General features: G+C 53.4%; 1 protein-coding gene across 5 annotated transcripts in view; it reads left to right on the top strand.

Moving 5' to 3' along the window:
- The window catches only part of SMG6 (SMG6 nonsense mediated mRNA decay factor), a 115489-nt gene that overhangs the window by 67016 nt on the left and 25555 nt on the right, over positions 1 to 22918 (top strand). The window contains exon 14 of one of the 5 annotated variants that reach the window (XM_087751888.1): positions 3959 to 4102. The exons of the other annotated variants lie outside the window; for them this stretch is intronic. Within the exon in view, the coding sequence (XP_087608014.1) occupies positions 3959 to 4084 (126 nt within the window). The 3' untranslated portion in view covers positions 4085 to 4102. Of the gene's footprint in view, positions 1 to 3958; positions 4103 to 22918 lie in introns of those variants that run through there. 5 annotated transcript variants of the gene reach the window in all.

Below are 22918 nucleotides of genomic sequence, written 5' to 3'. Positions count from 1 at the left end.
CGTGATCCCACCCAGCAGGCTGGGGTGTTCGCTCGTGTTTGTGCAGGTCCGAGCCCCTGTGGTGTGCCAGTTGTGTTGCGCTGTCTTCTGGTCTCTGCCTTACGTGCCCAGCACATCGCACGGAGGCGGACGGAGGAACCCGCAGGTGCCAGCGCTACCCTGGACACGCTGAGCAGAAGCAGCGGGTTCTGCGAGGTCCCTTCTCGATCCAGTACTGACCAGTGTTTTCGTTAATGGTCAGACTGGTGAAATAGCAGGTGTGCATGTTCACTTTGTGGAGGTCACCCAGGGGGGTTAAGGGGAGACCAGTGAGACAGAGCAGAGGTCTCAAAAGCCTGACTTCCAAGAAGGGACTGGAAGAGCTGGGGCTTTTTAGTCTAGAGGAAATTCGGGGAAAATGCAGTGAGCTGTTGCAGAGAGGAGGAGAACAAGCTGTCCTCCAGCTCTATGCTGAAAAGCACAGGAAGGAATGGGCATAAATTGCAGCAAAATAGATTAAGGCTAGACTTTAGGGAAGGCTTCATACCTCTGGGTAGTTAAGCACTTGAAAGCGGCTTCCTTAGCGATTCTGCAGAATCTCTTCAGCCTTGGAGATGTTTAAAAGCAGGCTGGGTGGCTCTCTTGGGTACAAGTTGGGCGGAGGTGAACTGCGTCGGAAAAGGAGGCAAAGTGACCTCTTTGGATGCTCCTACCCCATTTGCTGTGATTCGGTAAAGCTGTAGAAAGGGACTGGAGTGGCAGCTGCGTCGTTACAGTCAAATGACTACCTTGTTCCCCAAATCTTCTCCTGCAGTATTAATGAAGGGAATTATTTGACTCTCCAGAAGTGGGGTGTTGTAGAAGGCAGCGCAGACCAAGCCAGGAAGGTATGGCTGAGAGGCACCAACCCATATGCCTTTCATAAATGACTGTGAGCAGGATACGAAAAGGCCCTTCCCTGCAAGAAGCCCCCAGTCCAACTTAACCGGGGGATCCTTGTGTGCTGTCTCCTGTCCACCATCTGCTCCCTGCCCTCCTTTCAGCGTGCAGAGCCCCGATGAATCTGACTCCTCAGCAGAGGCATCACTGGGCTGTTTGCAGTGGAAGGGTGCTGTGTCCGTGCCAAGCATGGTGGCGCGAGGGGACCCGTGTCCCTGAGCCTCAGTCAGGCAATGGCAGCAGGCACTGCGGCGGAGCAGCTCTGTCTGGCACGTACTGCATCCAGCCGCCTTGCGGGAACCTGCCCCTTTGCGTGCTCCTTGTTGGGTGCCGGTTGACTGAGCTGCGAGCCGGTGAGAAACGGTTGGTCTGTGCAGCGGGAACTGTCCTTCCTGTACGGACTTTTCATTGCTTTTTAGCAGGAGTTATTTTTCTGCACCCAATTTCTTTCTCTTGTGTTCTCAGTCTTGGCCCAGTTTTCAGCCCACATTCCTGACAGTTCTGTGCTGGAGAGGCAAAGAAAATGTACTGCTCTTTATATGGCACCCTGTGAATGTCTTGTGGGCTGGGAGGAGGGTTCTGGTATGCCGAAGTGGCTCTGGGAAGCTCGCTGTGATACCTTTCCTATCGCCTGCTTGGCTAGGAAGAGGTGGTTGGCTTTTTACTGCAAGGATAATATCTCACCTTGCTTGCTGATGCTCCAAATCCTTACCCCATGCTTCTGTGCTGTAGTTTTTTTAATGAATTTGTAACATTTTGGAGGAAAGGAATCTGTTGAAAGGCAAGACTGGAGAGTATTGGGCTTAGACGGTGTTAGGTGATTGGCTCCACCAAGAGGATGGTTGTTTTGTAAGCTGTATAGGACAAACACTGTGCTTCCCACTTCTTTTTGTTCTCCACGTCCCATTTAGCAGATGGAGTGCAGTATTCAGCCAGAGTTTCTCAGCAAGTTTTTGAGCATTTGGCCTGGCTCTTATTTTGAGTGAAAATGTTCTGACTCCGTTCATTGCCATGAAGCTGTGCGTTCGGATTCCTGCTGGAGCCAGTGTGACACTTAGAGCTTCCCATCGTCTCTTGCACTGTCATTGAAGCTGTAACCAACAAAAGCTGGCTCCGGGGTGAGCATAACTTGGTGATGTTTTCCTGGGCGTATGTTGGGCAGATATCCATTGCAGCTTGTGTGATGGAACACCATCGAACGTACCAGTCAACAGCAAACTATGCAGCCTGGTGCCTGAGCTGTCAGCCTGTGTCTGCAGCATTTGCAGCCGCAGGAGACGCTGCCAGGACCTCGCTCACCCAGCGTTGTACCCGAGGCAAGAGCAGGGAACAGCAGCATGGCTGAGTTAAGATGGGGAAAGAAGGAAGGTAATAAATGTGGATTCATCAGGCGCGTGTGGTGCTGCTGTGGGGGCCTTGTGATGGAAAACCCTTGGGTCGTGTTGAGGTTGAAGCAAGCTCTAGTGATGGTGCATCTGAACTGTGCATGGGTCTGTCCTTGCGCAGCCCTGGGAGCCTGGGGCCTGTCCTGGTTTCCTCAGCTCCCACTGAACCCCGTTGTCTCCGGAGCACCCTGCTCCGCAGTGGCCCCAGGGAGCTGGTGGCAAGGCTGGAAGAGGGCTGCAGGTTGCCCGGCATGGAGCAGGGCGGGGAGGTCCTTCTCCTCCATGCAGGCCCATGGCATCGCTGCTTGCCCGCATCCCTGCAAGCTCTGCATGGGCTTGACGTGCACCACCCAAGGCTGAGCCTGCAGCGCCCGCTCTGCCACGTGCCCCAGCCAGGGAGATGTGGAGGAGAAAGTGTTAATGTCCCTTCCCACAATAAACCTCTCTGCATGGGGGGTCCTGAAACCTGAGCCTCTCTCTCCTCCCCCAGCCCTGACACACTTTAATAAAAGGTTTTTAAACGCCAATAAAAAGGCAGCAGCCCCAGCTCACCAGGTCCGGGGCCCAGGGTCCTTGGGAAGGCACTTCACAAATGTGTTTTTTGCATTTTCAGGCTTTTGGCTGGTGAATAAGATTGAGGAGAAATACTCCTTCCCCTGATAACAATACAGTGAGATGCAGGATCAGCAGTGTGTGGATTAAAACCAGACGGTGCATGATTAATACATATGCTTATAGGGCTAGTCACTGTGGTTCCCTCCTCTCAAACAGAAAGGCACTTTTTTTTCCCTCGTGTGCATGCTCATGTGTGGAGTGGACTGTCTCAGATACTCACCACTCAGCTAGTCTCAACCCTGTCTCACCTCACCAGGCAAATGAAAGCCCTGAAATGCAAGGCTCTGAAAAGTAACCAGCAATATTTTACTGCCCCAGACCTACAGGCTGGGTGCTGCGTGGCTCCTCCAGCTCCAGGGTGGCCAGTTAGCTTCCCATACTCGGTGCCATTCTTGTTTCACAAGTGCTTGCTTCCTGCTCTTTGCACTACTCGCTTGTCAGTGCAGACAGCCCCAAACCCAAGCTTTGTTCTCCTTAGAAAGCACAGATCTCTTTCCTCTGTACTGTCCAGCTCAGGTGAACAGTCCAAATTTGACCCTCTCTAGTTGCCCCAGTGTGCTCTAGGTTTGCAGAGCCAGTAGCCTTTGAATTAGCTATTTAGGAGCTAACTGTTATTTAGAGTTGGGCTAAAATTAGTCCTGTCTTGTTATTCCCTTCACTTATTTACGGTATTTCAGTCTTCTTAAGACTTGCAGATATCTCTTGGCAAGGCGTAGTCATGTCTCATGCTTCTTGGAAAGGGAGCCCCAGGTTTAAAAGCCCAGGAGGAATAGCTGTTGGAGCGACCGGGCTCTGTCATGCCTCTAGACATCGGATGGTTTGTCCTTTCCGAGACCTAATGACTCCTGGGATGCCAGGGGTGAAATCCACGTTAGAGTGGCCACACTACAGTGATTTTGGGAGGATTTCTTGCAAGGCGTCAGAGGAAAAGTAGCAAGACCAGGGCTCTGAGAGCACAAGCTCGTTGTAAGCAGAGAGAAAACCCCAGTGAGCAAATGTAACTGTTTTCTCAGCATCCTTTCCATATTCCCATTCCATAGCCTTGGAGCATCTCCCTCCAGCTGGCAGGCAAATGTACTCAGCCCATGAGAGCGAGAGCTTCCAGCTTGGAGTTTGGTCCAGAGAGGAAAAGGGAAACTGTGAGCAGAGATCGGAGCCCCAAGTAGGAGAGTCCAAGGAAGAGTCATCCTTGAAAAACTCCTTCCATTCCTGCCTGCCTCGGTTTCCAAACAAGCAGTGAAAGATCCCTGCCACAGGCAGCCCTGCTCGGAGCGGGGACTTGGCAGGAGCTGGCAGCCCCGAGGCGGCAAAGTTAGAAATGTTTACATTTTCTGACCAGTATCTGAACTCCATCCCAGCCTCGACCTTCCCTTTCATGTGGTGCCTTTGGATTGTAAAAGGCAATTAGGCTAAATTATGGGCCATGTTGGAAGATGATGTCACCGGGCGATGGAGGAGAGGCTGGATTTTATGCCACCATGAAGGCAGCGTGCAGAATATCACCTGGCTTGAACTGCTCATCCATCCTTGGCGTCTCCTTGAGCCGCAGGTGCCAGGGACCGCGTGGGCACCACGGGAGCCGCGCTCTGCCTCTGCCAGGCGTCGCTAGCGCAGCGGGCATCGTCAGGCCAAGTCCGTGTCCCCGGGTCTGGGCGGCGGAGGAGGGTACGCTGGTGTCTGTTGGGCTATTTTAAATGTACCTTCGTAGAAATGGGCACGAGGGCTGTCGCAGTGACTGCTGCTGCATCTCCTAGGGCTGTGCAGGGCACCTTCCAGAGAGGTATTCTGTTCATTTATCATTTGGTCTCGGTTTTTAATCACTCTTTAAGCTAGGAGAGTTTTGAGCTTATTCTTAAAGCTGTGTTTCTCCAGCTGAAGGTATAGGGAACTCATGGCAAACAAGCGCTAGCGCTGCACGAGGACGCTGAATACAGCCCTGGAGAAATCCGCAATGTGGAATAATAGTTCAGTCTCTTAAAAGGGGGGGTGGGTTTAAAAAAAAAATACTGCAATAAATCTAGCGAGTGGAATCTGAGGGAAATGATCCCATCTGGAAAACTCCAGCGCTGGTGCTGCTGAAGGCTTAAGGAGCGATGCAGATCGCAAAAAGAAAACCCTGCAGTCTGAGGATGACAGGCTTCTTAATTGATGTCCATTGCAACTGGTACTCTGCCAGTTTATGTTGGCCACCTTCCAGCGTGCTGTAATTTTGGGGCCAGGTGTGAAGCGTTTCTGTTCCATCTTGTTCCCGAGCACCTACAGAAGCCTCACACATCTCACTTGAGGCTGCAGCCCTGTAGGAAACAGCTGTACAGGTATAGGTGAAGGGAAATGGCACAGCTGGGCTCGCAGTGCTCCCCCGTGCCTGGCCTAGGGCTCTGTCTGGGGGGCCGCTCTCCCCGGGCCGGCTCTGGGGAGGTGGCGGCTGTCACAGGCACACCTGCCTGTCTGTCAGCAAGGTGCTTTGAACATCGGGGAGCTTCTGGGAAGAATGTACGGGTCAGAAACCTCCCCTGCAGAGAGGAGCCCACAGTGGTGTGCCGCAGGCCTGGAAGCGGGGAATCCAGCCCAGGAGAGCCCCGGATGCTGGCAAGCCGGGGAGCTGCGGCCATCTCCTCTGCTCTCTTCCCCCGCGGGAAACCATGGGGAAATTTCCAAGGGAACAAAAGCCAGTCTTGTAGAAAGCACTCAGCCTTGGTTTCGAAAGCCTGAGGACCCATCGGGATCTTTAGCAAACTGCTGCAGGAGCCAATTTCAATCGCCGTTAAATGTGTGTGTTGTTTCCGGGCTAAATTTGTTTTGTTTCAATTTCCACTAATTGAATTTTGCTGTAGGTTGGGAAGTCCTCCATTGCTGCTCTGACCCTGATATATGAATGTGTCCCAAGTCCCCCCATCCCCATCCTCTTTTGACAGGCTGAATAGATGGAATGAGAGCCGTGATGGTCTCTCGGGCATGGTCTGGATGCCCTGAGCCATTCTCACGGCGCTTCTGAGCTGTGGCTGTGCAGGCTCGATGTGTTGCTCCATCAGCTGCTGCACCAGCTTGTAAGGAGGAGGTGACTGCCCTGCTCTGCTGCTCTCCTCCTTGCCCACCAGACGCTACCAGCATCCTGCAACCTTTGCTCCTCGAGGGGCAACTTTGCATTTGGTTCTGTTAAACAGGGTGTTGTTTGCTCATGAGTAGGCGACTGAGCAATTTTGAGTTTTTCGTCTGTTGGTGAATTGCTCTCTTCAAAGACTGGGAGGGTAGGAGATGGTGTCTAATCTGCAGGCTTCATCAGTAAAGGTTTTCTTTGTCCAGGTCACTGAGCCTATTGTTAAGCAGCATAAGCCCAAGCGAGCTTCCCCATGGCCCCGCCAGGACTGCCCTGCTGTTTACACTGACATTTTAAGACCTCTGTTGACCAGATTTTAATCCACTCCATATCCTGTGCACTGCAGTCTCTGGGGCATACTAGCTTTTCACGTCCTCTCGTCCCAGCCGTGCAGAGCGCTCAGGCTGAGGACAACTGCCTGCCTGATGACGCACAGCCGTGGCATCGAGCTGCAGACAGGGTTGAAGGCAGCAGGAGTTCAAAGCTGTGCAGCTCCTTTGCCACAGCCAGGCATTAACAGATCCCGTAGCCCTGGCCAGGCAGGCACAACGTCGAGGAGGAACGGATCTAACAGTACCTCCAGCCAGCACCCCTCTGCAGAGCTGAGGTCCTGCTGCTTTGCCTCCGTCCTGAAGCTGAGAGCTGGTGTGTGAGAACTGCAGTCTCACTATGAGGTGAGGAACCACCTGCCAATGTGTTAAGATCCAGTTACACGTTCTCTTAATGCGCATTAGCAAGCGCGAGAGTGGCTTTGTGGTCTGGATGTGGCTTGCAGGGAAGTACGAGGTGCCGCCTTCCAGGCAGCGACATTTTGGGCGGGAAGTGGGAAGGGAAGAAGCAGCAGTTGGTGGAAACAACCTTCCCTACCCTGAGATGCCTCTTCCCTGGCACATGGAGGGAGCGAGCGACACCCCGGTGCATGGCGAAGCCACGGGGAGTTTGCTCAAGTGGCTCGTGACATTTCCATCCCTTCCTCCCCTGCCTTCTCCCAGCCTTGGATCCACCTCTGCCTCTCCTCCAGGCTCGTTTTGGACAGGGCGCTTCAGCCACTGCGTCGGCTCCAAGTGAATCAGGCAGCCTGGGCGTGAGCTGTGCACGTGTACCAGCACATGTGCGGTTCCTCAGCCAACGCTGCACAGTTTGGCTCTGGTGTCAGCAAAAGGCTCTTTTAAAGTGCTTTCTGGAAGCGTGATGTGATCATCAGCTCAAGGCTCAGACTGACAGGATAAATCAGCCTTGTCCCATGCCTGGTTTCAGGCAGCGTTGGATCTTTCCATGCAGATCAGATGACACTCGTTGTCAAACATCTTCGCTTCTGTCGTCGTCAGGCCGGGTTTATGTAATGAGACAGAAAACTTATTTGTGTTCAGTCCTTTTGTCCTAAAAGCTGCCTCCAGAGGTTCGGCACGGACTCCTGGGAGACGGGAAATGTCCTATTCAAGAAACTCACTGACTGCGTGTTCCCGGAGTCGGCATCAGTGGAGTGACGTAGGAGAGGAGAGTCAAGCCATGAAGTCTCCTGGGCAGCACCTCCTCGGCGTATGCTGCATGCACCCTTCTCTTTCCTTGGGGTTTTTCAGCAGGTAACAGCCTCGATTCTGCCACACCAGCACCCTAACAGCACAAAACCTGCCACGTCTTGGCAGGATACCAGGCCCGGATAGTGCATGGCTCTGGCTATAAAAGAGGTATTCACCATGACTTTAGCGTACTCAGAATGACATATTAGAGTCCAGACCTCATGGAATTTGCTGATTAGTCTGTAAGTATATTGAAAGGCCTCATTAAAACCCCATTAATGCTGGATCCCCTCCCAATGAGCCATCTCTTATTGCTGCCCAGAGAAACCTTGAGGAAATGGAAAGGCTGTTCTGGCTGGCCGAGCCGGTCCCTGGGCATGAAGCGTAGCCTCACCTCGGACAATCTTTGTGGTCCTCAAGACTTAATGTGGCGCTTCTGATCATGCGGGAGGCCTCTGGGACTCGGGGTTGCCTCTTTGCCTCCTGCTTTGCCTGCTGGATCCACCACCACCGCTCAGACTCTGCACTCCGGTGCTAAACTCAGTCCTGGGTCTGACTCTTCGTCTCTGACCCTGCCTTAGCTTCGGGGGTGACCCTGTTTCACAGCACTACCTATATTTTGTCTTTGACCAAGCGAAATGCCTAAAACATCCCTGCTGAAGACGATGACGGCTGTGGTATCCACCAACGCAGCTATTGGAAGGATCTCAGGAAACCTGAAAAAAGACCCAATTAATAAGTCCTCATTGTTATCCTGAATAAGAAAGATCCACGTCCTGGGAAGCTTGCCAGAGAAGTGGACTGGGTGGAATGCAGGGAGTGGTCAGCCCAAATAACAGATGGGGATCTACTCTGTCTCTACGGGAGACGGAAGGTGACCTCTGTCATTGAGCTTGGAGTCTGCTCCCCACGTTTCTGCTCGCAGCCGGACCTCGCGCTTTTTTTGTGGATGCCAAATCCGTCTGCCGGCGCTGGCCTGAGTCTGGGCGAGGATGGAGGGTCCAGCTCCTGCGGCAGGCTGGAGCTGTCACCCTTGGTATCCTCATGCTGTCACATCCCAAACCTGAAAGAGAAGACACCACCGTGGTCTTATTTATTGTTTTCTTTTCTCACCGTCATTGAAGTCAAAGCACTTCTCAGGCATTAATGAACGTAGCTCCACAACACGTTCTGACAGAAGGAAAAGCAATTTCCTTGTTCGAGATTGGCAACAGAGGTACGCGAGGCTGAGGGACTGACCCGGTCCCACAGGAAGCCTTAGCTCCAGGATGAGAACAAACCCCTGATACCCAGGATTTCGGGCCAGTGCCTCAGCCCCAGGCCGCCCGCGTCCCGTAGGAAGATGAGGGGGCACTAAGTGAAGGTTCACTGGGAAGCGTTAAAATTCTTCACAAACATGGGCCTTGCACGAGCAGCATCGCTGCTGCTGGTCTGTGTCTGCGGTGGGACGCTAAAAATGCTGGATATTTAATCCGGATAATTTAATCAAAATTTTCCCCATAACATATTTGCATATATTTGCTTAAACATGTGGTAAACCCCATCATTTATTTAAATTAACAAAATGTGCCATAACATTTTGCATACCAGTATTTTACATAAAGCATTTCCTCCACCATGTAGTGAATGTCTGTAAGTTTATATATTATGAATAGAGACAATAATAGTACATATTTCTAGTTATTTTCTCCATTTTTTTTTTTTATTTTCCCCAAACTTCACTGTACTTGGGATAGGTAGACGCATGTATGAACACGAATTCTTAGTATGAAGACACAGATGTTTTCTGAGGTCTGAGAAGTCATTGCCTGCCTGGTCTGCTTGGTTTGCAAGCAACAGAACGGATTTACATTTCGGTTCCGTATTTACCTTAAGCATAAATGATATAATGTTTATTATAGCATCCATCATTATTGAAGGAGAGAGATTTATGTCTATAAACAGAAGATGGAGTTTGCTCTGTCCTTCCTCACGCTGGGTCTGTTCACCTGGTACCTGGTTCATGCGCGATGTTTCCCGTGGAGAAGTGGCCGCGGTGCAGCGCTCCCAGAGCGTGTCAGGGACATGCTGCTGATGTACGGTTTTGGAACCTACCAGCTGCCAGTGATGTCCCACACTCCTGGTGCTGAAGTCACTTTTGAAGACCGTGCTTGCGCTCTCAAGTCATCCAGATGCTTCTTGAACTTGCACCCACTGCCAGCTTATACTGGTAGCTCCCTCTAGTACTAGGATCTTTTTTAGTTCAGCATCTGTCCTAATGAACAAAGTTTTGATCAACATTGATCTGAGCTTTGCAGAAGCCTGATGGATGAAATGCTCATCAGTCCAGTTCATGAGAGCTGAATTTCCTCGGCAGCTGCATGTTCTCACAGCTGCAGCTTCAGCCGCCTTTTAGGCACGAGCATCCTCGCCGGCTTCCTTGTGACTTGAGAGTTGCTCGCTAGTGGCTGCCCTGACATGGGAAAGGAGAGATCCTCCAGGTACCGGCATGGAGGGACACCTCATGTTTTGGAAGTACGTAGTACCTGCTAAATGTACAAGAGGCTTAATGATGTGGGAAATGCGGGGGTTGTAAAGATGAATCCATGGAGGCTGGAGAGCTGGAAGGGAGTTGTGCGGATGGATTTGGCTAGGTGGGAATGGGAGCGAATGTCTGTACGGGCGCGTTGGATGATTATGTCATTGCAAGCGTGTAGACGGAGCAGTTGCTAAACAGAAAAGTGGGCAAAGAGGTGGAAATGCTGGCTGGGGACAGCAAGGGGCTTGCAGCTGCGAAGGTACCAGCAAGGCACAGTGTGCTGCTGACCTCTGCAACAGGGAGCCGTCTCCCGTGCAGTAACTGGCCATCGCTGCAGGAGAGTTGGAGCCTGACTTGAGGCCACGGCCTGCATAATTCTGCGTCAGTGCAAGTCCTCTGTAGCTCTTGGGTGGTTTAGAGACTGAACGCCCAAGGCGGCATTTCTGAGGGTTGCGTGAGTGATGCGGGTGAGATGACAGAAATGTGTAGGTGTGGCACTTAGGGACGTGGTTTAGTGGCAGACTTGGCAGCGTTAGGTTTACGGTTGGACTTGATGATCTTAAGGGTTTCTTCCAACCTAAATGATTCTGTGATTCTATGTGAGCAGCCGCTGCTCTCCCCATTCCCTGCCCACAGCGTGCTCCGGCGGCGTGTTGGCTTTTTGCGGCATGGGTGGGATTGGTTTGCTGTCAGCATTATGCAGGAGGACTTCAGGATCCATTCATACTTGTTCTTCTGGATGTCCTCTGCCTTTTTGCTCCCAATAGTTAGGTGAAAGTTGTTCCACTGGCAGGGTGGCACCTTTAGGTTGCTTAAGGACACAAAACTTGGCTTGGCTGATGCTGTGGGGTGTGGAGCATGCCTTCCTTGCCTGGGAGGATCTGAGCACCTTCAGTACCTAACCTGTGGAGACAGCAGAGCCCTCATCGTGGCCACTCTTTGCTCCACAGCATTTCTGGCCATCTCTTAACCCCTTTTCAGGATAAAAACCCACCACATTGGAGAACGGTTTGTTTAAATGAGTTATTTTATGGTTTATGTGGGTTTTTTTGTCTAAAATGAAACATCTTGGCATGGTGAAATGTGAGGACAGGAGAGAATTTGCTGGAACTTCTGAGAGGCTTAGCATGTGTGTGCTAACGGGCTGTAATTTCTGTCCTGCCGTGTCTCTCCTCATACAGACTGAAGCGCAAGGGCTGTTCCTTGTTGCGATGATATGCTCGAAGCCTGGGTTAGATGGCTTCGGGGCAGTCCGGTGATGAGGAGGAAGGCTGGTAGGCTGTTACCCCTCAGAGATGCGTGCATGCTCCCATCCCGTCTTGGGCAGTGCCGCCCCTTCCTGCAGGCACCTCGCTCCTCCCGTAGCTCGTGGGTCTCCTGTTCCCTTGGGCAGGATTCCCGCTTTTCAGCTCTTCCCAGATTTCACCTTCGTTTCCCCCTTTTTAATAGGAATGCTTGGCCTCTTGCACTCAGACTCGGGGAGGAGCAGCTTGTTTCTGTAGCTGGCCCGGTGCCAGATGTCATCACTTCAGGCAGTGCCACGCTGCACATCTTCAGCAGTTTGAAATGGAGAGACAGAGAGAGACAGATAAGATCAGCAGCTTTAGGTGATGGCATTGTTTCAAATAAACCATGCATGACCCAAAGCTTCCACTTCAAATGGGGAATGAAATTGCTTCATCCTTTGACAGCTTGCTCCATGAAAGAAATTTATCTTCACTTAATTGCTTTAGATCCCAAGAGGCTGTGTACAGTAATTTCTAGGAGATAATTATATCAAATTAAAAAAATATGTGACTATCCGACTGCTGAGCATGAATGCAGTGGCCAGAGAACAGGAAGGAAAGAGGCACCACATCTGACTCACGCTCGCAGGTTATCGCTTCCTCTCCTTCTCGTGGTCTGCAGGCATGGCACTGGGAGACCGCAGGAGGACTGGGCACCGATGCGCTGAGCAGGGTGCTCGGAGCCAGGAATCCTGCTCTCCCAGAGCTTCTTTGGGATCCTGCCTTCAGTCCCCTGCTCTGAGGCATGGCAGGGGTTTCCATCCCCGTACCTCGTCGCTTGTTGGGGACGGCAAGCTTTGCCAGGCAGGGCTTGGCAGTGCCTTTATCCAGTTCGTTCTCCTGTGTAGTTGTATAGTAGAGCTGAGGAACAAGAAAGCTTGTTGATTTAAAAACATGTATATTTAGAAGCAGAGTGTAAACTTCCTGCCCAGGCTGGGATTGGATTCTTGACTATGTTTGAGTTTCCAGTTTTCATTTCCTTTGCCCTCATACTTAACATTGTGTATCTCCCAGAGTGTGCCCCAGACTAATCTCTCCTTAACCCTCCCTCGCCCCACATTTTTCTCTCATTATTTGCACATCAGTCCCAGTTCTTCCAGGAAGCAGCGTGTCTCCTGACTGTCGCTCCGTGCCAGGGCTGAGCCTGGGCTCCTGCAGGTCCCCTCTTTCCCTCTGGAAGTGGCCTCAGACCCCAGCCAGTGGCAGACCCAAGCTGGGGACTGCAGCAGGGACAGAACTGCTGGCAGTTGCCATCCCTCGGAAGAAGACAGACTCTTTCGGCTCGGGTTGAAATCCTGAAGGGACATTTCTCTTTGTGGCTCATGGGAACAGCCACTGACCAGTTCCAGGAGGGGCGAATTGCTCCGTCATCTAAATCTTCTTCTCTCTCTCCTTCAAATCAGACCGCTTGCCCTCCTTGACCGCTTTGTGTGACCGCTCCTGCCCTGCCATTGCCTTTGCAGCCCATCTCCTGGGGACAAAGGTGATTTTGTCACCCCAGGGCTGTGACGATTTTTGTGTGTGATCCTGCATGGGCTTTGAAATGGTTGTCAGCGATCCTGGGCCAGAAGGGAGCTCCTCCCCACCCCTGTGATGTGCAGGCTGGTTTTTGAAGTGCGGCGCTGCTTCGGCTGTTCCCAGGAAGTCTGCAGGGGAACTGCGTTTGTACTAAGGAGGTAAAGTCCCTGCGCGTTTCTGGAGGGGATCTACTCAGTGGGCTCTTTGATGTCATCTCAGGTTTTGGACTAACATCAAGTAAGTCTAAAAAAGAAAAGAAATGTTTTGGCTTAGCCTAGAACATTTGCACCTGAGCAAGATGACCTGTGGCTGTCCTGGTGTCTAAGGAAGAAATCCACGGCCACCAGTAGAGCTGTGGCCCGGAGCAGGGAGACGGAGGATTCTGGTCCCAAAAGCTGCCCGCCCGGACAAGCTGGCTCCCAGGGTTGTCTCAAGTGGTGAGGTGGGAGAGTTATCACACGTAAAATGTCTCCTCGAGGCAGTCCTCAAACTCAGCACTGGCCCTGTGTGCTATTCAGGATGCTGCTGGTGGTTGATCTCATACCACCCTGCGTGCAGACAAAAGCAGCCCTCTGAGCTGTGCCTGGTGCACCGTATGGTTCAGTTCACACGTGCCAAGGTGAACAGCGTCTCCCATCTCCCTGTGTCTCTAGAGCCCGAGAAATCTTACGCTGTTGGGATGACCATCCCCAAATGTCCCCGTAGTTAATGCGTTGTCTCCAGTTCAGACCTCACGGTGCTGCCACAGGGCTTGTGTTTAATCATCTTCTGGCCTGGCTGCCCAAGTCCAGCGTTCTCCAACAGGTCACGCGTCCTGATCTTCAACTGTAGTTTATCGTTATCTTTTTTTTGTATGAGATGTCCGGACGAAGCTTGGCACATTGCAGTGGTTAGCTGTGTCCGCTGCTGTCCTCGGCGACCTCTGCAGCCCAGATAGCCTTTGCCCTTTTGTGTTCTTCTTCTGGGAATGATCCTGGGCTGGTCTGAGGTTTTGGTCCTTTAGTCCCAGGCTCTGAGAGGAGAGGCACGGTGCAGTTGCTGTGTGGGGACACGCTGTGTAGCTCCATGACTGCCCTGATGCGCCAGTCCCATAATAGTTAGCAATTAATCATCTGGAAAGGGATGCGCTGTTGAGGACAGCGAGAAGAGGGACGTGATCGGAGGTGAGGGACCAGCCGGGCATGGTGCTGCACAGCCACACCAGCCAGGTCCATAAGCTCGAGCCTGGGTCCCTTGGTCCCTGGGGTTAAGACAGCGCCTTCTGCCACTGTGGGTTTTTTCTGTGTTTTCCCATAAAAGCTATGTCAGCAGCAGTCGTTCTGTCCGTCTCCTCTTGTCCTTTTCCTTTTCTTTTCTCTGCTTTCTTGACATACTTCTTCACTTACTCCTTTTTGTTGCTGTTAGTGAAGAATATATCACCTAAAGCCATTTGAAATACACTTTCTGCTCTTAATAGTTTCAAAGACTGGCTGGCCCTGATGGCCAAAGCCTTCGGGGACAGGCGAGGGGGCTGCACGGGGGTGGCACCCTGTTGCAGAAGCCGGCAGAAGAGCATTTAAGAAACTGAGAATACGAGGAGCTCTCATCTGGCTCGAAGCTGCTGCTCCCAGCGTTTTGTTTCAGAGGCCACGAGTGAATGAGTTAATGATGATCCCAGATGGCTTCAGAGTTTGCCTCTTGCCACCCCTTCCTGTTCCCCCAGGATCTCAGATGGTGGCGGGAGATGAAGTAAAATTCTAGAGTTTATTGTAAAGTTCATCTCTCCCCCTAAATCATGCTGGAACTTGTGCGTGCTGCGTTGGCAGCTTCAAGGGGATGCTACCTGGTAATTAATTAGTTGTCAAGAGACAGCCCAGAGGTTCCAACTCTTTATATTCTTGCTAATAGAAATTGCTCTGATTACATTTTCCCCCTTGGCTGGAGGGCTGAAGAGCGCGGAGCAGGAGCTATGGTCCATGGGCAGCTGGCGCACGCCTGCCTGTCCTTTGTTGGGACTCCTCGGAGCATGCTAGCACACGCTTCCGCGAGCACGAACCCCGAGGGAGCCCGGTCCCAAGCCCTGTCTCTGCCAGCCAGTTCTGCTCGTGTTTCTCATCGCACGCTTCCCCTGCCTTTGCAGGTGAGCCCTGCCACGATTTCCCATCAGCTCCTCCTTGGGGTCTTCCCATGGCATCGTCGTTCCCACCGACCCTTCCCCTGCAGCCCCCTCCCCAGCCCCGACAGAGGTGCTTTGCATGTTTTCTTTGCAGAGCCCTTTTTCTGGGCTAAGCTTAGAGACATGTTCAGTGTCTACAGAGATTCTTAGTGTTTTTCTCAACCTCGCTTCTGTTTTCTTCCTTTCATCTTTATCTCTGTGCTGCTGCCATTAGTCGTGAGCAGATTTAGGTTTCTTCTTGCAGAGAGAGGAGTCTGGTCGGGGAGCTACATGAGAGGTGCCTGGATTTTGAGGTCCTGTCCCAGCCAAGCAAGGCACTATACACACAAAACTGGTCTGGAGCTGGGTTATCCAACGGTTTGTTAAAGGACCGTTTACATTTTTGTGCACTATTTTATTTTTTTCCCATCTTTTTGCAGAGGTTCTCTGCTAACAACTGACAGTTCCCCCTTTCCCCTTCTCTGGCCGCTGTCCGTGTGTCCCCCAGCAGCCTGGTTGCATCTGACCTCTTGAGCAGCTTTGTGCCCGTTCAAAAGTAGCATCCTGGGAGCTGAACCCCATCGTCCATCCAAACTCTCCTGCTTATCGTGCTTCTCTGGTCAGCGCCACCATCCTGGGCAGAGCAATGTGTGACATCCCAGCTACTGGGGAGACGTCGCTCTCCTCCTCCCTCTGCAGCAGGACACAGTCGTTTTCTGTTGCATCCCTCAGCACCGTACTGGAAATCAAACCTTCCCGTGGCTCCAGGAAGCACTTGTCTGGGAAGGAGCTCTGGAGACCTGCAGGAGGTGGTGGTGGCCTGCCAGCTTTGTCTCCTTGTGTCTGGGAGAGACTCCAGCTTTCTGCTCCTCCCGAGCACCCCTGGGTGGGCAGATGCAGCAGGGCCGGGAGCTGGGGCTGCTGCCGGGCCAGGCAGGGCGCAGCGGGCAGCGAGGCGAGGCTGCTGGCTGTGTGAGCGGAGAAGCAGCCCAGCTCTTCTGGCAAGCGTGCGCTTGGGAGAAGAGCCCAGCCCGTGGGCAGGGATGCTGCAGCCCTTTGAAACCCATCTCTGCTACCTTAGGGAGCAGCTCTGCCCTGGCTGATCCCAGGAAGCATCCCGTCCGGCGTCCCTCTGGATGCTGTAAGTAAGCCGCCGCGAGCAGCGCTGCTCTGCCGGATGCTCTCACGCCTGCTGGTGCCGTGCCTTCCCTTCCCACCCCCGGGGAGCCCGGGGAGCCGGGCTCCGGCCCACCTGACATGGCTGCCTTTGCAGACATATGGTCCCTTCTCGTTGTGTTTGGTTAAGTGTGGGAGGACTCGATGCTATAACTCCTGTAGCTTTTAAGCTATTGTTATTGCTGATACAGCCCTGCAAGCAGACGTGGCAATTTTACAAGCATGGCCCCATCCCTAACAAAGGCAATTAGGATGCTATTCTGTTATAGCTGGGGGGAGAGAGGTTTCTAGTGTCTGGAAGGAGCAGTCTGGAAAGGGCATAATCTATTGCAGAAGATGAAGACAAAGGCATTTTGGAGGCAGGGTGCGGGGAAAACGGGGGCATGACGAGCTCAGAAGGCAGATGTGCAGCAGGAGTGAGGGGACGGGAGCCCAGCAGCTCGGGGTGCAAGGCAGGAGAGCAGCAGAGACACGCCGCTCTGGGCAGGTACAGGGAGGTGCATCGGCTGGGGTGAGGGTGAGGAGCAGGGTGCTCTCTGCTCGGGCAGGAGGTGGTTGTTCTGGGTGAGAAGGGTGAAGGTTTGGGCTGCAGGGTGGAAAAAAAACCCAAGATGTGATAACCACTGGAGCGTGATCCCACAGAGCAGTGAGCAAAGGCGATGGAGAACGCAGCTGGGACAGGAGCGGCCCAGGGCTGTCAGCGACCTCGAGGCGGCGGAGGTGGCACGGGAGAGCGCAGGGGAGCCGGGGAGGCTGGCGAGGGCCGCGCTGCCCCGCGGCGCGGTGCGATCCACCCAGGGCAAGTCAGGAGGCTGTTTCCAGTCACAGGGCTCGAGCTGCGTTTTATGCTGCTGGCTCCTTCCTTGCTTGGCTTTTCCAGCATCTGAGCTGAGTGCTTGCTTGCAATGATTTCAGTTGTTTTCTATTTTAGCTTCTGACCCCGAGTGCCTGGGCTGGGGCAGGCAGGCACCGTTTGAAAGCCGCCACTTGGCGGCAACAACTGTTCGAGCCACGGAGCAGCACCCATCTAACCCCTCTTTTCACACACTCGGAGCTTCCCAAACATTAACCTTTGGATTAAAATTTTCCATGCTTGGTCTCTCCCCAGATGTGATGTCTGAGCTTTGGTTTGGGTTCATGTTTTTCATGTTTGCTGGATTTGTGTTATGGGAGAATGAAAGAAATACTTTTCCCATTTAAAAAAAAAAAATTATAGTCTCCATTTATTTATTTTTTTTATTCGGGGATTCACCAAAAATGGTTGAAATTTGAAGCTGAAAATAATTAGCTTGGCTGCAGCAAGCTCGTGTGGCAGGCACTCGGGGAAGCGCCGCGGCCGCAGGTGTGCGGTGCGGCAGGTACCAGCGGCCCAGCCCGCTCCAGGTGCGTGCAGGCTCTGCCGGCAGTGCCAGCAGAGCCTCGGTGTGAGTCAGGCTGAGTAACTCCAGATTTGGAGGAGGGCGGCTGGTTTTTTGTTTTTTAGCAAAAAAAAAAAAAAAAAAAAAAAAGTTGTTTTTCAGGCTCCACATGCAGGATCACGATGCGCTGGGGACGCGCGGGCTCCCGGCTGCGGTGACTCAGGCGCAGGGCTCGCCGCGCTGTTTTCAATCCTCTGCTCCGTGTTGCCATACCATCAGCGGGAGATGACGTGCTGTAGACCCAGCGGTACGGTCGCCCCGGGGAGGGTGCGTTGTGGCACAGATCCTGCTCCAAACCCCCCGCACAGCGCGGCTGTCACTCCCCTCCTTTCTTTTGCGGGAGGAGCTCTGCCTCGTTTCAGGTGGCATCAGCCGGTGGCTGCACCTTTCCTTGTCCCGAAGCCAAACGCTCAGATCCCACTCTTGACACCTCCTTGTCGACTTCAGGGCCACCTTGGACACGCTCAAATGCTCTGCATTTCCCTACATTGATTTTTTTTTTTTTTTTTTTGCTGGCTGCAGCACCCCTCCTCTCTGCTCCAAGTCTGCGTGCTGCTCATCGGGTGGGGACCTGTGCTGCTCACACCAGCGCTTGTAATGTCTGGCCTGCAGCTCTGCCAGAGGCCAAAGTTGGCTTTCGGAGCGCGGCTGGATCGCAAGGACAGTGTTAGATGGAGGGTGGAGTGAGCGAATACCCCTCTCTTCCTACTGTGCTTTCAGGAAATGTCTCTAATGCAGCTGTAAGTGTGAATGAAGTCAAAAGGATGGATCGGTGCCCCTGCTCCAGCCCACCCCACTTGTCGGGGCCCATCCAGAGTCCCCACCCTATTGTTCTGGTTCAGCTCCTCCGTTTCGGGGCAGGGGCCCTGCTCTGCGCTCAGCATCCCGCTCCCGGGAGGAGGAGCTCTGCAGAAAACAAAGACACGGAGAATAGTTTTCCTCTCCCCAACAAGCCGCCGTTCCAATTCCTCCTTCCCTTCCCTTCCCTAGGTGTGTTTGCAGCTCTTGGCCCAGCTGGAAGCAAGCGACTGCGAGACTTGGGCCATTAATCATCTGCCAAAAGAGCTGAGTACTGGGTATAAGTAGCAGAGCTGCGCTCGCAGCTTCATTAGAGGCAGAGCAGGATCCGCGCAGGCTGGAGCTCACATCCAGTGCATAAAGTTACCTCTCTGGTAGGCTAACAGCGCGTCTCGCTCGGAGCAGCCCCTCCTCGAAGAGGACATGGGCTCTCAGGCACGAGAACGTCATTGGGAGTCCCCTAAGTGGCAGCATTTCGCTGTAAAGCAAAATACAGTGTTTGTCCCTCCCTGAAGTGGCTGCTGGAAGTGGTGTGAGCTGCTTCCCGCCCTGCCCCGAGACGCTGGGAGCGTGCTGCCAGTGTGGTTCTTGCGGTGGGTGGAAATGCCAGTATTGCTAGTATCTCTGGGGCTGTGGTGTCGCAGCCGACCGAGCTGTGGTGGCATTTTTCTGGTGTTATTACATTGCCTTCCGTATCCCCACCCTCTGTTTTCAAGGGAATTTAGTGGCGGCCCCGACGGAGGAGCTGATGGTCGGAGGAGCTCCTCCCTGCACGCAGCAGCCCCGGCCGTGCTAGCTGCCCTTCCGCTTGGGCTTTGCCTGCTTGCTAGTTCAAAGCAAAGCTGCTTCTCTTTCAACTTCCAAAGTTGAGGGGAGCCAGAGCGCCCCGAGCTCCCCGGCAGCGCCAGGGCCAGCGGGGCGTGCGGAGCAGCAGCGGGGCAGCGTGGCGCTGACGTTGCTCAGTCTGGCTTCTGGCTTGCAGAGCGGAGGTTTCTCATCGCATTGCTCTGACTCAGGTATCTGTTTCCTCTGATGTGGGCAGCCGTTGCTGGAGCTTTTGCCCTGGGCACGCAATTGCTCTGTGGCTCCCAAGGGATGGTGGGATGTGCGGGAGAGCTCCCCGAGTGCTGCCGCGACTGGCCGGTGGCTTGGGTCCCTGGGGTGGTAAAAGCAGCGTTGCAGGAGCAGTATCTACCACACTGCTATGTGTTCAAAAGTTCCCCTAAAATCAGTGGGGCAAGCGTCCAATTTGTGTCCTAGACTAAAAAGTCTGAAGGAAATGAAACACACAACCTGACTCGAGCCGGCACGTGTGCGTGAACTCAGGTTTTGGGCTGCCGCTCCCCGTAACTCACCCGCTCGGCTGGGTGTCAGCTCCGTGACCCTCAGCTCTCTGCTCCCCGTCCAGCTCCATGCAACGGCAACGCCGGATTCCCTTGGCCCAGGGTGCTTAGGAGGGACCTTTTATGGTGTTTATTTGAGTGCGTTTTCCTGGCCGAATGGCCTCCCTGAGCTCGGTATCGTTCTGCCACTGAGACTAACCACTCTAACCAGTTTCCCTTGAGCGGGATCCCAGTTCAGCAGGTCTGGATTGTCACCCTCTGAGAATCGCTTGTGTTTGAGGAAGTGAAAAAACCCGTGGGGAGGCTGTGAGCAGCGGCCAGGTGGGAGCTGTGCTGCTTTAGGAGGTTTTAGCGGTTCTCATTAAAACAGTCTCCTGTAGACTCAGTTTCCTAAGAGAAGAGGAGAAAATTCCACAGGCTTTCATCCCAGTTCAAATATCAACCAGGGCAAGGAGCTGTGGAAGTTACGGTGGGATCTCAGATGACATTCTCTGAAAAGCAAGCTTAACAAGTACAAGTATGAAATGCTCAGACCGGCAGTGGCTGTGCCCTCTGCAAGGGCTTGGCCAGCGTCTGCACCTCTGCCTCTCCTGCGCCAAGCCATGAAGGGCAGAGGGGGGAATCGGGGGGTCTGCCTGAGGAGCCCCTCCGCTTTTGAAGCCTTTGGCACCTCCATGAGATATTTAAATGACAGACAGACATAGAGGGATCTGTAAATACTCATTTGGTGCCAACTAAACCACAAAGAAGATACAGCATTTGTGGTCCAAGGAAGTTTGAATATTTGTGGTCAAACTTAAATTCGACATAAAACTCTCATCTGTGATGGAAGGCGTCCAGGAACTGCATGGAGAACGTATAAGCTGTGTAAACTCACAGAAACGGCTTCCCAACCGGCTCTGCCAGGACCAGGCAGAGTATTGCAGCTCTTACCTCTCCTCTCCCTCCCGCCGCCAGGGTCAGAAGTCAGGTTTGCGAGGGACGTGGCAGCCTGTTAACACCTGCGGGGTGGAAGTCCACCATGCCATGGGTGCTCGCGGCTAACGCAGTGGTTTCCTCGCAGAGTTCACCTTGGAAGGGTGAGAGGTGGATGGTGCGGGCAGGGCAGGTGGATGCTGTAAGGGCGAGCTCTGGTTTGCACCATTTTTTGCTATTTTTGTATGGTAGAACCTCATCCCCGCTCCCCCATTCCTGTGTTGTAACTCTTTTCCTTCCACCACCCGACTTCCCACTGTCTCAGCCCTCTGCTACCCCAGGCACGGGTGTCTTGTCCCGTGGGACAGGAATCACCGAGTTACTCTGTGGGTCAAATCATGGGGCAGTTGTCTCCATGGGGAAGTCCTTGCGAAAGAGCTCGTGCTATCGGCGAGAGCAAAACGCTTGCTCTGCCCCGCTGCCGTGCACAGCACCTTTATCTGCTCGGAGGGTGCCTGGGTGAGGGGTGGGCACGGGGTCCGGAGGGGCTGAGCTGAACCTCCCCGTAGCGCTGCAATGCGGCGGCGTGCCAGGACGGACACGCTTGGCAGGAGTTGTGCATCTCAGGGCTTCCTCCATGTGAGCGCCCCGGCAAGGTCAGCTCCCTCCTGCCGCCGCTCAGGAGGTGCTTTCTGACACGGGGAGCTTGCCAGATAACTTCAGCATTCTCCCCACAGCGTGGGCAGCCTGGACTTGGCTCCTGCCTGGTTTTTTTTTTTCCCACATACCCTGCAAAAGGGGCTTTTACTGTTGCGAGAGCACATGGAGATTTGCAGTTGAGATGTTGGGTTGAACATTCATCAGCTGCATTTCCCAAATTCCAGAAGAGACAGGTCCTAGCCCTGGCACAGGAATGGCTTCTCTGGTCACCGGCACGGTGTGGCCCCACGAGCAGCTGTACCCGAGAAACGCCGGGGGTGGAGAGGTGTGGGGATGGACCGGTCTCATCCCCAGCGCCAGCGTCTCCTGGAGCGGTGGCCTCAGAGGAAGGGCAGCGTGTGTCTGCCGAGAGCGGAGCGGTCCCCTTTCCCTTACTAAGCAATCCTCCCTTCCTCCACCAAAGAGCCTGCTAACCACTTTCTTATCTTTCTTAACTTTGCAAAACAATCTCTGGCAAGGCAGGCATCCTCCGAAATGGCAGAGGAAATAAATTCCCCCAGTCCCTGAAAAGGAAAACACTGGAGGCTCTTGCAGCAGGGAGAACAGCCCATGCCCTGCAAAAGCTGACGGTGGTGCCCTATTGGCTTCGCTGAGGGTACGGATCTTGCCTCCTCCTTCCCAGCCCGGGACCACGAGCTTGGGGTAGGCTCTCAGGGACTTGTCTTCCCTGGGTAGTGTTCCAGCAGGACCTGCAAGGGAGGAGCGGAGCGGGCTCTGGTCTTGGCTTTACTCTCTGGCGTGAATTTTTCTCTTTTTTCCCCCTGGGAAGTTTGGGGATGTGCTGGGAGCTGGGGTGGGAGAGAGGAGGGCATCGAGTTGGCTGTAACAGGGAGTCCCTGGCTGCGACTCGCTGTTTCTCCCAGAGTCATCTGCCTCTTTCGTAGGCCTCTTTCAAAGCTGTGATTTTTTAGCCTCTTGTTCTCCCGACAGACAACTGAAACGTGTGGTCCTGTTCTCGAGGCTTCACCTCGGAGAGCAGAAACGCCCCAGATATTTCACAGCTGCGGGGATCGGTTTGCCCAGCGCTAGGGGCATGTGGCCACGGGGAGTGGAAGCAAATGCTTTCTGCGATGGAAATTCCTGCAGAAATTTCCCGCAGCATCTTACTGGAGGCAACATTTTGCAATGTGGGGAAGCCCGTAGCTCTCGCTGAGCTGTTGGCAGCGATGCCTGAGGACACAATGAGAACCAGGCAGGAGCCACAGTCACAAACCAGATGAAACATCTGCATCGCTCTGTGGAGACCTCCTGTACCCCATCGTCTGGGACTTCTTGCCCAGGCTGAAGTCATGCTTTTTTCTCGTTTTGCTGCTGCCCAGTAGGAATGGGCTGGTGGGGGTAAAATTAAATAAGCTGACCATCCTCAGCCTACAAGGTGTTGGCTGCAGCCTGGCGCCAACTGCTCCCTACTGCGAACGCTGTGGCTCACTGGAGAGATGAACTGACAAAAAGGTTCTTTAGCACATTTAACAGGTGATTAAGACATCAGGGCAAGTCCTTCCAAGCATCAGCAAAAGCCAAAAGCTTGGTTTGGAAGCCATCAGAAACTTTCCTCTC

This window comes from Nipponia nippon, unplaced genomic scaffold (genome assembly GCF_047370975.1).
Source record: "Nipponia nippon isolate SJK-2023a ecotype South Korea unplaced genomic scaffold, ASM4737097v1 scaffold_15, whole genome shotgun sequence".
Taxonomy (NCBI): Eukaryota; Metazoa; Chordata; class Aves; order Pelecaniformes; family Threskiornithidae; genus Nipponia; species Nipponia nippon.
This window is presented reverse-complemented; position numbering and strand designations above follow the sequence as displayed.